Source organism: Elephantulus edwardii, unplaced genomic scaffold (genome assembly GCF_000299155.1).
Source record: "Elephantulus edwardii isolate Elephantulus edwardi_28Jun2011 unplaced genomic scaffold, EleEdw1.0 scaffold00099, whole genome shotgun sequence".
In the NCBI taxonomy this organism is placed as follows: Eukaryota; Metazoa; Chordata; class Mammalia; order Macroscelidea; family Macroscelididae; genus Elephantulus; species Elephantulus edwardii.
The window spans coordinates 12,889,828-12,904,199 of NW_006399849.1; the positions used below are offsets into that span (position 1 = coordinate 12,889,828).

Genomic DNA, 14,372 nt, shown 5'->3' on the forward strand with positions numbered 1-14,372 from the left:
ACCAAAAAAAAAAAAAAGAAGTCCAAACCAGAATGCACTATGCCACCAGGGTTCACTACGGATTTTTTTCCCTGTCTAAAAATTCAAGTGGAAACTTGAGAAGAGAATTCACTATTCTCTTTTTTTTTTAAATGAATGTAGAACATGAAGAAAATCACTCCAGGTCAACAAATTTTGTTAATAAGCCTCCTTGATCCCCCTAACGGAAATATATTGGCATAACTTACCCATTTGGTGCTATTTACGGTCCTGAATCGAAGTGTGTAGTTTAATGTGGCTGACACAGGTGCTAATACAGGTCTTCTCCATTTTATCTGAACCATTTGCTTAACACCCAAAATTGGGTTCACATCATAAATTTTGAGTGGTTCAATTTTCACTGAAAATAAAAATCATACTGTTTTCATTATCCAAAAGGATAAAAGGCAAGACCCACCCAAAATTAAAAGGAAAAAGGGTTAGATAAGAAATGAGAGTGCATTTCGTGTGGCCCACAATATGCAGGTGGTATAGGAAGGCAAAGCAAACGCAGATGTTCAATGAAGATAGCACATGTTCTGAAAGTTTTTCAAAATCAGTATCCTACTGGTCTGATCTGATCTAGGGAGCTTTGGTGGCCTAATGGTAAGAAGCTGCTCTGTAATCCCAAAGGCACACGGTTTGAATCCACCAGCTCCTCCGAGTAGAAAGATGGTCTATCTCCTCCCATGCAATTAACTGCCTCTGAAAACCTGCTGTCAGTTCCAACTTGATGGTCCACATAAACAGCAGATCAGATCAGATCAGATCAGATCAGATCAGATCAGATCATATTCTATGTCAAGAAGGAGGGACTCATGTACTTTTAATTTGTTAGTTAAATTTGTATCTTCTAGGCTGCAACAGTTCCATGATGCATCTTCAAGGATGTGAACATGTATGGCTAAGCACAATTGATAACAGTGCATCTAAATTCCAAAATCAATCTCCACAATAGTCTATGTATTTCCTATTGCCAGAGGGGCCCTTTAGAGTAGTGAGAGAAGATCTTCACCCTGAAACCTACAGCATTCCTTTTCAGCAGGAAGTAGCTAAGAGAATACGCTGTCCCCTTTCCCTTATGAATCAGGGTGAAGTCTCTCTCAGAGAGGAGTGATAGGGAAAGGCAAAGGACACACTGACAGAGGAGCTTAATCAGAACTGGTTTTGACAAGCACTGTGGCAATGGGACAATTAAAACAGACTTTCAAGGGGGGGGAAAGAAGAACAAAATGGGGAGAGGGGTAGAGAAAATAGTGCAACAATGAATGAATGGAAATCCAAAATCTTTGTAAATGTTCATAAAAAATTAATAAAATAAAATAAAATAATGTATTTAAAAAAAAAGGAGGGAAATAAAAGGGAGCCTTAAGACTTGGTCAAACTTGAATGTCTTTTGTGTTCCAAAGAATACTCTAAAGGAAATAGATAGCTGACCAAAACAAAGGGAAAATATTTGAAAGTCATAGCTCTTGAGGTCAGTGGGAAAGAGCACTGCCAACTCAAAGGCAGGTAGTTCGGAGGCACCAGAAGTTCTTAGGGAAAAGAGGGGCAACTTCCTTCCAAGCATTTTACTGTCTCTGAAAACCTACTGCAGGGTCAGCTATGAATTGATTCTGACTCAGAGCATAACAACAATATCTGATAAGGAACTTGTATTAAGAATACAAAAGAAAAGGGAACTCTGGTAGTTTAGTGATAAGAAGCTACATTGCAGTCCCGAAGGTTTGCAGTTTCAATCCAGCAGATGCTCTGCTGGAGAAGGAAGGGCTATTGCCTCCTGTGCCAGTTAGATCTGATTCGACAGCACACAACAAGTAAAACCCTAAACTAAAAAACACCCAGAATACAAAAGGGGAAAAAAAACCCACCAACTCTAGCTTCTAAAGATCAGCAACAAAAAGTTAAATCACTCAATTTTAATATGCACAAACGATCTGAATAAATATCCATATATTGTCATTGTTATGTACTATAAAGTCAGAACCAATTCATAAGTGACCCATCAGCTGGTTTTTCAGAGGCAGCAATGGGAATAACACCCTTTGGATTTGATTCTACCACTGAGTCCACAAATGCCTGTTTTCATACAGAATGTCTTCTAATAAGAGATTATGTAAGGATATCAAATAACTCTTACCTATGTTATCTAAGGTCCACACTGTTGTATCAGACTTACTGATGCCATCTTTATTTTGAGCTTCCACCTCAATGATGTAAACATCTGGGTATGTAACTCTTGGATGGAAAAAGGAACACGAAGCACGATTTTTACTTGTACAAATATCGCTTTTATTTTGGCTTTGGAAAGGAAAAAAAAGTGATTCAACGTAAGTTTTGTACAGCAGTTTGGCAACATAACTGTACTCAACGTACAAAGCTTTTTATTTGCTAGTTAACACCCCATGTTTCTCTGATGATTCTACAGTTCAGGATTTAGATTAGTCTCTCCCAATTCCTTACTTTCAAGGAGAATGGAGATAGTGAGTGAGGTAGCAGGGCTGAGACCTAGACAGGGGCCCATTGTGCAGGGTGCCAGTATTTGCTTGAACACGTGGATAAACGGACTCTTGGAACCAAAAGAAGCCTCAAAGATTTCCTACTCTTATTGTTAGAAGAAATATTGACCCTCTGGGTCATGATCTACAATGGTTTCAAACGCAGCAGCTCTGGAGACCCATTAGGTATGAATTCTATCTTTGCCTTTTATGAACTCTCTGCCTTGGGTAAATATCTTACCTCTGCACCCTAGTTTTCCCATCTATAAAGTGAAGCTAATAATGTGCTTGTAACACAGGGTGGTCCCTGAGGGTTAAAAAAAATTAGTCCATGTTAAGCAGTTTAAAAATGGTAGGCACCCCATGGGGGTATAAGTAGTTAAGAAATAGGAGATATTATTATTACTGTTAATGAGGTTGAAAATATTTGTGTTTACTCATGCTGTAACCTTGCTAAATACTTTCTCTCCTTCCCCACGTGTGCAGATCTCCTTAGAGTCTGAGGTGAAAAGCCAAGTCCCTTCATGAAGATATATCTAACTCTCCCTCTTCTTCCTCAAAGCCATAGTATATCCTTTTGTTTTGAGCATCCATAGATTTTTGTTCTTAACACTATTGCACCCTATCCACAGAGAAACCCTAATATTCTACTTGGAGTAGGTGATAAATTCACAAAAACAAACCAGTCGGGGAGTACTAGGAGTCTAGGGATGCCTGATTCTAATGTTCTAAGGCATTCTACATGCTCAGCTGGTAAAAATAATGACAAGCCATTCAGATGAAGGAGAAAATAGAAATATATGAGTAAACCAATTAAAGTTTCCAGGTTTTCATTCTATTACTACTTCTTCTTCAGCATTGGGCCTAGAATTAAGAAGTATGTGAAAAGACAAGTCATTTGGATCGTGCATTATTGGGCCTTAATCATCCTTATTATTATTATTTTTTTTTTAAAGAGTAAACTGTAACTTAAAGATCACCATTTGGGTTTGTAATGGCCTTCAAGCTTAGAGAGGGAGCTCTGGTGGCCTATTAAGTAAGGAGTTGCACTGCCAACCCAAAGTCAGGTGGTTTGTGTTCAACAGCTGTTGCAAGGGAGAAAAATGAGAAATCTCCTCTTGTCCTGTTTACAGCTTCTGAAATGTCACCCAGACTCTACAATTGAAAATGCCTTTTATTTTATGAATGACTCCAGTCATGGTAGAACCAAGAACCTCTCTTTCCTCTTTTAACTCCCAACTGATAGCACACAAATTTATGTAACTTACTGATAATTTCTCTTAACTGTGTACCATGTGTCATTGGCTTCCTTTTTTGGGCTCCACGTACAAGTGAAATTATGCCTGTAGTAGTAGATGCAAGAAATGTTCTCAGGCTTATGTGGTGGAGCTGAGAAAGGAAAAGAAAGAAAACACTATTTCAGTATAGGATCAATACTGTCACCATGGGATATTTTTAGGAAAATTAGATATAATTTGCTGTTATCACTGGGTGCCATTAACAAATCAAATAGATTCCAATTTTCAGCAACCCTATAGGACAGAGTTGTTCTTGTTATGTGCCATCAAGCCAAAACTCACTCACAGTTGGCTCTCCAGCAGGTTTTCAGAGGCTGCAAATCATGCTGGAGAAAAATGCCCATCTTTCTCCCTCTTTCAAGGACAAAGCAGTACTATCCTATAGGGAACTCTGGTGGCCTAGTGGATAAGGAGTTGCACCATCAACTCAAAGGCAAGTGGTTTGAATTCACCAGCTGCTGCATAGGATAAACATGAGTAATCTCCTCATACCCAGTTTATAACTTCTGAAATGAGTATCCTCAAAGACTTAATTGTGTCCACAGGAAATTTACACATAGGCCAAGAAGTATTTGTATGAACAGAGCAAGAAAAGACTATTGTTGTTGTTGATTGCCTTTGAGTTGAGCATGACTCATAGCAACCCTGTGAACAAAAGGCCTGGAGCCCCTCTACAACAATCGACAAGTTCATAGAGTTTCCAGAGGCATGTTGTTTAGGAAGTGGATGCCATTCCAAGGTAGCATTCTTTCCCTTCATCTATTCAATCTGTATGCTGAGCAAATTATTCAAGCTGAAAAAGAATGACATCAGGCCTGAAGGAAAACTCAACAATCTGTGTTATGCAGATGACACAACTTGGCTTGCAGAAAGTGAAGAAGACATGAAGAGCTTGCTGCAGAAAATCAGACACTACAACCTTCAATATAGATTACATCTCAACATCAAGAAAAGAAAAATTCACACCACTGGACCAAGAGTCAAGGCCATAATAGATGGAGAAAAGATTGAAGTCAACAATTTCATTTTACTTGGATCGACAAACAACACCCATAGTAACAACAGTCATGCAATCAAAAGATATATTGCACTAGAAAAATCAGCTATCAAGGACCTCTCCAAAGTAATAAAGAGCAAAGATATCAGTTTAAAGACTAAGTTGTGCCTGATCTAAGTCATGGTATTTTTCTTTCGCTTCCCGTGCAAGAAAGTTAGACAATGAATAAGGATGTCAGAAGAAGAACTGATGTCTTTGAATGTGGTGTTGGATAAGAGTAATGGATTGCCAAAAGAATAAACAAATCTGTCTTGGAGGAAGTGTGATCAGGTGCTTCTTAGAGGCAAGGACAGCAAAACTGTATCTCACATACTTTGGGCATATTGTCAGAAGATGTCTATCTTTGGAAAATGACAGTATGCTGGAAAAAGTGGAGGCTCAGAGAAAGAAACGACCTTGAACAAGATGGACTAACACAGTGTCTATAACAAATGGCCCAAATATATCAGAGATCATAAAGATGGTATAGGACAGGTCAAGGTTCAGATCTGTTTTCACAGGGTTGCTGTCAATTGTCGTCAACTCAGTGGTACCTAACAACAAGAACAACAGGGAGAAAGCAGAATTATTATAATCAGAATCAAATAATTAGAATTATTCCAGTAACAAATAAGAGTAAGGGAGAACTGAGGCACAAATGGAGATTTGAACACCAGTGTTCATGGGAGCATTATTCACTAACACAAGAACATGGAAACAGCCCAAATGTCCAACCATAAATGAATGGATTGAGAAATTATGGTGCATTTACAAGATGGAATACTATGCAGCACGCAGGAGCAATGATTTTGTAAATTATTACCTAACTTGGGAGGGACTGGAGAGCATTATGCTGAGTGAGCTAACTCAGTCCCACAAGGACAAATATTGAATAAGACCATTATTGTAGAATGTGAAAGAGGATCCAAGGTGGGGAGAGGGAAGCAGAGGGCTGAGGATGGATGGCGGGAGGCTTAATCACGGGGTCAATTTGATAGGTGGAGGGAGGGATGGGCAAAGGAAAGGGGAAAGAAAGATCTGGAGTGAAAAACAATGTATATGAACTTTCTAAATAAATGAATATAAAATAAAAATTTTTTAAAAGATATATTCTTTTGGCAGTCTAGGGTATATTCAACACTCTTTGCCAACACAATTTTTTTTTATTCTTGTTCTTTTTAAATTAATTTTAATGAAAAGTTTACAGAGACTTAGGGTTTCCATTCATTCATTGTTGCACTTTTCTCCTTGCCCACCCCCTAACCCCAATTCACTCTTCTCCTTGAAAAGTAAAAGAAAAATCTCTTTCATTGTTATGCAGTCCTTCCCTCCAAGTCCACTCCACCGTACAGCCTTCATTCTGGACTCCAGTCATGACAAGAATACCCAATCATATATCCCTTTTAAATTATCTCCCTCATCTGTTTCAGTGCAGTGCCAACACAGTTTAACAATATCATTCCTTTTCTGTCTTTCCTACTCACTGCCTAACTTCCAGATGCATAGGAAGCAACTGAAAAGACCCTACAGTCTAGACCACCCACTGCCTCTTAGCAAGATATCAGAACGGATCGTTTCCTATAGAACAAAGAAACAAGTAGTGTTTCTCTGTCTCTTCTGCTTATTCTTTGGTCATGATGTTGCTGAGTACAGTGGAGTCAGAACCAACCAGCTAATGCTCCAGCAGGTTTTCAGAGGCAGGAAATTGCACAGGAGATTGCCCCCTTTCTCTCGCGGAGCAGCTAGAGGATTTGAATCTGGAGCTCTTGAGATTGCAGTGCCACTTCTTACAGGTAGGTCACCGGGACTCCCTTTTGGTCGTGTACTGTTCAGAGAAGAGCTGACACCAATTCTACTCAAACTACTTCAGAATATAGAAAAAGATGGAATAATCAAAAAGTCATTTTATGACCAAGTATAACCCTGATGCCAAAGATAGGCAAAAGCAGCACTCAGAAAAGACAATAACAGACCAGCATCACTCATCAACAAAGATGCCAAAATTCTCAACAAAACCCTGTTGTTGTTGTTTTGTACTGTAGAGTCGGAGCTGACCCATAGCTGACTCTCCAGCAGGTTTTCAGAGGCAGTTAATCACATGGGAGGAGATTGCCCATCCTCCTGTGGAGCAGCTGGTGGATTCAAACTGCATGCCTTCAAGATTGCAGTACAGCTTCTTGCCACTAAAGCCCTACTCAACAGACTCTAACATTGTATTTTAAAAACTCATTTCTCATGACCAAATGGGATTTACATCAGATATGAAAAGGTCGGTTCAATATTGGAAAACAATCAGTGTAATTAACCACATAAATAAAACAAAGGAAAAGTGATATCTGATCATCTCAATTGATATAAAAGACGTATGTGACAAAATTCAACACCTTTTCCCAATAAAGCATTCAACAAAATCAGACTAGAGGGGAAATTCCTCAGTATAATTAAAAGCATACATATGAAACTAATGTCCAGTATTACCCTCCATGGAAAGTGAATAGGAACCAGATCAATTTTCCATTTATCATCACTTCTATCCAGTACTGCATTGTAAGTCCTACCAGGAGCAGAAAGGCAAGACAAAGAAATAAAAGGCACCCACAATGGTAAAGAGGAAGAGAAATTATATTTACAGATGATATGATCCTATACTTAGACAAGGCCAAAGGCACAGCAAGACTATTTAAAATTTATCAATTCAGCAAAGTGGCAAAATACAAAAATTCCCATCTTCTACAGAAATACAGAGAGCTCTGAAAAAGAAATAAGAAAAACAATGATATTTAAAAGAATCAACCAAAAGATGAAATACTAAGAATTAATCTAACCTGAGATACAAAAGAACTAAGCAAGGAAATGAAAAAAACACTACTACAAGAAAACTGAAGAGACCTACATAAATGGAAAACCATACCATGCTCGTGCATCGGAAGATTTACCATTGTGAAAATGGTAATTGTATAAAAGGAATCCATAAATACACTGCAATCTCAATCTAGATTAGCACCTTTCAAATAAATTAGGGAAAAGTCACTACCAACTTTCTATGGAAAGAAAAGAAACCTTGAATAAGCACAATGAGACTGAAAAAGAATGCATGAGGTCTCATATTTCTTGACCGCAAAACCTACTAGAATAGGCACAATACTATTACTAGGCGAAAAATCTTAGTCACAAAAAGACAAATACTGCATAGTGCCACTGTTGTAGAACGGGACTGACATCAGGGTTGGGGTAAGACTGAGAAAAATTATGTATACTGCATTGAAACAGATGGGAGAGAGAACAGTTTAAAAGCTATATATGATTGGGTATTTATGGTTATGACAAGAGTTCAGAATGAAGGTTGCATAGTAGACTGTACTAGGGGTGGGGGGATTGTATACCAATGAAGAAATTTTTCTTTTACTTTTCAAAGAGAAGAACAAACTGAGGGGAGGGTTGGGCAGGGAGAAAAATGCAACAATGAATAAATGGAAATCTAAAATATCTGTAAATGTTCATTAAAATTAATAAAGTAAAATTAAAAAAAAAGATATTGGTATTGGTATTGGTACAGTAGCAATCAATGGAACAGAATGGAGAGCCCAGAAAGAAATCCACCCACTACAGACAACCGGTATCAGAGAAGTCAGTTTGATATCAGTTTGAAGACTAAGGTGCACATGATTCAGACCATGGTCTTTTTAATCACTTGCTATGCAGTGAGAGCTAGACAGTAAATAAGGATGACAAAAGAAGAATTGGAGTCTTTGAATACTGAATATCCCATGGACAGGCAGGAGAGCAAACAAATATGTCTTGGATAAAATATAGCCTGAGTGCTCCTTGGAGGCAAAGATGGCACAGCTTCCTTCATCTCTCATCCTCTGGATGTATTAGTAGGGGAGGACATCCCTTGGAAAGCAACTTCATGCTTGGAAAGGTGGAGGATCAGCGAAAGACAAGAAGACCCCCATAAGCTGGATTGACACAGTGACTGAAGCAATGGGCTCAAGTATGTCAGAGATGATGGGAATGGCACGAGATAGGACAGGGTTCAGGTCTGTTGTTCCTAAAGTCACTCTGAGTCATATTCAATTCAACAGCACATAACAACAACAACAAGAACATAGAGAACTGACTTCTCATACAGAGATTAAATGCATTAATCGGGGAAAAGCCAACCTCTTTAACAAATGGTGCTAGCAAAACTAGGTATCTATTTCCAGAAAATTGAAACAAGATTCATACCTCACACCATACACAAAAACTAAGTCACAGTGGATCAAGGACTTAGATGTAAAATAAAACACTATAAAGGTCATTAAAGAAAAAAACTGAGAATGGGGCAAACTATAGAAATAGACTAATCACGTATAACTGAATGTGTACAAGCAACAGAGAATAAAATAGAAGATTGGAATTTCTGAAAATGAAATCCTTATGTGAGCCCTGGTGACAAATCCTCTAGTGAGTTTCACCACTAACCCAAAGGCCACACATTGACAGCAGTTTTAATCCACCAACATCTTTCAGAAGAAAGATAGGCAATCTCCTCCCACACAACATCCTCTCAAACCTAATGGAACACCATCTAAGTCAGTCTTGATTCAGTCATAATGTGTTTGCGTTTTATTTATGGTTGGTTTGCTATTTAGTGCACATCAAAAGACTTCTCCACTTTCTATGAAGATAACACCAGAAATGGAGAAGGAAGTGCCTGTCCCTTCCAAAACTAAAGCCGAAGCAAAGGCATTAAAGGCCAAGAAACAAGAAGGCAGTCCTGAAGGGCATCCACAACCACACAGTCACACACACACAGAAAGAGAGAGAGAGAGGATCTGCACATCACCCACCAAAGGCAGGACAAATACTGCTGGAAGAGTGCCCCGGGAGAAATGAGCTTGACCACTATATCATCATCTAGTTTCTCCTGATCACTGAGCCAGACATGAAGAAGACAGAGGACAACAACACACTTGTGTTCACTAGGGATATCAAGGCCACAAGCACCAAATCAAACAAGCTGTGAAGAAGCTCTATGACATTGATGTGGCCAAGACTGACATGTTGATTAGGCCTAACGGAGAGAAAAAGGCCTATGTTCGTCTGGATCCTGACTGTGATGCTTCGGATGTTGCCAACAAAATTGAGAACATCTAAACTGAGTCCAGCTTGCTAAGTATAAATTATTCTCCCTCTCCCCCTATAAAAGACTTCTCCAGATGAATAAAAAGGGAACATACAGCCTGGGGTGGGGGGGTGGGGAAATTGGCAATGACACATCTGACAAAAGACCAATCTCTAAAATTTCTAGAAAACTTCAACATCTCAATAAGACAAAAGACCCACTTACTAATTGGCAGAGGACACGAATATATCTATCACCAACGAAGAAATCCAAAATGACAAAAAAAAACACAAGACAAAATGCTCGTGATCATTAACTGTTTTTCCCTGTCCTGTGCCATTGTCATGATCTCTGACATGCTCAAGCCTATTGTTAGACTCACTGTGTCAATTTACCTTGTTGAGGGTCTTCCTCTCTTTCTCTGACCTTTCCCAGCACCATCCATTTTTACAAGGACTGACCTGACCTGATCTGACAATATACCCAATGAATGTGAGATGAAGTTTTACCATCTTTGTCTCTAAAGAGTACCTTGGTTGATACACATCAAAACAACAATGAGATACCTTCTCACCCCTGCAACTGAAGCAATGTTCCATAAAACCACAAATAACAAATGTTGGTAAGGGTATAGAGATTGGAACTGTCAAATACTACTACTGGTAATGCAAAATGATGCAACTGCTATTGGAAACTAGTTTGGTTATTTCTTATAAATGTGGCTGTTATTGTTGTTAGGTGCTGTCGAGTCGAGTACAACTCATAGAGACCTTTACCAACCATCAATCTGAACAGTCTCCTATCCTGTGTTCCCCATCCCCCTCACAATCTCTGACACTCTCAAACACATTGCCACAGTCACCATGTCAACCCACCTTAGAAAAGTAAGAATAGAAATATCATTTGATCTAACAATTCAGCTACTTGAATATCTGAAAGAAATATGAGTTGTGGCACAAACTGACATGTACAGATCCATGTTTATTGTAGCATTATTTTCAGTAGTTGAGTTGGAAAATCCAACTGCTTATCTCTCAACAGCCGAATGGCTAAAGAAACTCTTTATGATATAGTCATACAATATTGTATTATGCATCACTGAAAAATAATCAAGAAGTCATGAAATACTGAATAACATGAATGAAACTTGACAAATTATGTCAGTCACAAGATGATAATCATAGTAGTTGTTATGGATCATAGTGTTAAACCAACTCATGGTTGACCCTCCAGGAGGATTTTGGAGGCAGTGTAATCTCACAAAAGGAGACTGCTCATTCTTCTCTCATGGAGTAGCCAGTAGATCTGAATCATGTACCTTTGAGTTATATAAGCCTACTATAAAAAGCTAAGGTTTTCATACCCAGTCAATCTTGGAGAGTTAACAGTGAGGGGAGAAGGAAGAGGGAAAAGAATCTAAAAACAAAATATGTTTACGAAAAAATTGGAATAAAATTCACTAAAGTATTAAATAAATACAAGTGGAAAATTTTTTTTCCAAACAGTGTACAGGAAACTAGCTTATTATATCTATTCATGGAAGAAAATAATTTTTTTCCTTTATTTTCCCTGTCTTTCCCTTCCTCCAGTCCACTCTGCAATGCTCCTCTTATTCTAGGCTGTTGTCATACAGATATTGCCTAATCATATACTTCTTTTAAACAGATCTTTCCTTCATCTGTTCCAATGCAATGTTAATTATCTATTCCCTCTTTTCCTAGTTACCCCTACCCTCACGTCAATCCTGTTTTATAACAATAGGGTTATGCAGGATTTGTCCTTTTGTACTGAGATATTTCACTCAGCATAATGTCATCCAGGATCATCCATGTTGTGTAACGTTTTACAAATTCCTTGCTTTTCAGTACTGTGTAGTACTCCATTGTGAATATACAATAGTTTTCTATCCATTCATTTGTTGATGGGTACTTGGATTGCTTCCATCTCTTTGCTATTGTGAATAATGCAGCAATAAACTTGGTTGTGCAAACATCTGTATGAGTTGTAGCTCTGGTTCTTTAGGGTATTTTACCAGTAGTGGAATTGCTGGGTCAAATGTTATTTCTATTTCCAACTTTTTGAGAAAGCATCAGTCTGCCTTCCATAGAGATTGCACCTTTTTTACAATCCCACCAGAAGTAAATAAAAGTTCCAATCTCTGCTCCATTGAACTTTGCTATTATTGCTGGGATAAGATGATATCTCAGTTGTTTTAAGGAAAATATTTTCTAACAAAGGCCAAGCAATAAATCCTATATATGATTTAAAGGTCACTTAGTTTTATTAAGTCAGCAAATCAGGGGAAGACTTAAAATAAAAAGAAACCTATGATATTTCACATCTACTTTCTTGTTTTACTTGTTGTTGTCATTCCCAGGGTTAGATTTGTGGATAGAACTGCTATGTATGGAGAGTCCACCCATAAACCATCCTGCTTTCCACTTCGTATTGAAGTAGGTAATCAATGTACCTATCCTAATTTAGTGAGCAATGGTGACTTAGAGGTAAGGAATTGCTCTGCCAACCCAAAGATCTGCAGGATATTATACAGATAGTAGGGCCATAACCTTCAATTTGAATCCTTGTTGTTTCATTAGTTCACTATACACTCTTCACATTTATGGCAAGTATGTGAAAATTGTGTATATATATTTTTATGTGTATTTATGTTTTGTTTGAAATATTTACTATTGCTCTAAAATTTGGGAGAGCTTACATCTTCCTTCGAAGTTATGATAAGCCATCTTGCCAAAATGCACATATACCACAGGTATAATGTATACACATACAAGTTCAGGAAGTTCACAAAATCCCTCTTGTCATCATGGATATGGATGTCCATGTCCTTTGTTTCAAAGTTAACAATTCTCATTCAAAAAACATAGTAGAAATCAAATGACACATAAAAAGATACATGCAGTCATACCTGCCAAGCTGAATCTGCAGAGTAGAGGGAATAGCCACAGTGCTACAGACCACATCATCCTCACGTTACTGCAGGTAGGCTGGGGAGAGACCCAAAACTGTCATTAATCAAAACCCATTTGTTTCCTGTCTCTTGAAAGAACTCTATTTCCAGTTATATTGCACAGACTCTAGTGTTTATGGAAAAAAGGTTTCTTGTTTAATTGCTTGACTATCGTCGCATAGATCCTTCAATGATTACTCTATCAACTTCAGTCAATGTTTTCCCTCCCTATTCTTTTTTTGCATTTTTTATTGGTTTACAAAGATCATATACACTGTGTTTCATTCATGTATATTGTGTTTCACACATTCCTTCATTTGCAGGTGTTTCAGACAATCATTCCCATACACTGCATTTTATAAAATTACTCATCATAGATATACTCCAACTATTACTCCATCTTTTCATGACTATAATATGGAAGAAGCTAAAGAGCATTATGCTGAGTGAACTAACTCAGTTTCATAAATACTAATACTGCATAAAACCATTATTCTCAAAACAGAAGGTTAACTAGTAAGATGTGGATAAAAGTCCAAAGAGGGTAGGGAAAAGGGAGGGGGGGTAGGATGGTTAAGGGTGAGGAAGGGAGAATTATGGGGTCCCAGTCAATGTTTTCAAAATATGTAATGAGAATGATTTTTTTCCCTTTCATCTATTATCCACTCAACTGTGTAATAAGAAAGTATACCAGCTGTCAGTAGTATTTACCATGAGAAAAAGAGTTGCAAGTCTGTGTGGAGCTGAGGTTCTCTGTTCTCCACCGTGATTCTCAAGCTAGTCAGTCAAATGGAATAACTCAGTTTTCCAAATCCACCATGTTATTTCTCATCTTGTCTTTTGCAGTTCCCTCTGCTAGAATGTCTTCTCTCCTATTTTTGTCTGATTAATCTGTCTTTCAAGACTCATCTACGGAGACTCATCTAAAGAGACTATGCTTTTCTGAGAGGATGGAGTTGACCAGTCCATCAGTTTCTTCCTTGTGTCCCCTACAATTACACATTGCTTTACTTCCACTCTAGTGCCTGCCACATACGATGGCATCTTGCTATATGCAGGAAACTCTTTGAAACTGGGGCCTTTCTGAAGTCTCAGCATTTAAGGTACATGGTTGTTGATGTGTCTTATCAAGTCATTTCTGACTTATAGTTGTTTCTTACTCAATAGGACAGAGTAGAACTGACCCATTGGATTTCCTAGTCTGAAATCTTCACAGAAGGAGCCCACCAGATCTTCTCTTCTACAGAGTGGTTGGTGGGTTCAAACTGTCAACCTTTTGGTTAGCAAGTCAAGCATTTAACCATTGTGCTGCCAGTACTCCTTATTGTTGTTGTTGTTGTTGTTATGTGCCGTTGAGTCGCCTGCGACTCATAGCGACCCTATGTACAACAGCCCTAAACTCCGCTCTGTCCTGTGCCAATCACACTGTCTCTGACACTCCCAT

The 14,372-nt window shown here is 38.2% G+C and overlaps 1 protein-coding gene across 1 annotated transcript in view; it reads right to left on the reverse strand.

Annotated features, from left to right (window-relative positions):
• Window positions 1-12,941, reverse strand: part of IL31RA (interleukin 31 receptor A) — a 94,337-nt gene extending 81,396 nt beyond the window's left edge. Inside the window, exons 1-4 of the mRNA XM_006891543.1 lie at window positions 12,887-12,941; window positions 3,785-3,905; window positions 2,159-2,319; window positions 228-379 (exon numbers count right to left, since the gene is read on the reverse strand). Coding sequence (XP_006891605.1) covers window positions 228-379; window positions 2,159-2,319; window positions 3,785-3,905; window positions 12,887-12,941 — 489 coding nt within the window. The remainder of the gene's footprint in view (window positions 1-227; window positions 380-2,158; window positions 2,320-3,784; window positions 3,906-12,886) is intronic.
• Between the last annotated feature and the right edge of the window lie 1,431 nt (window positions 12,942-14,372).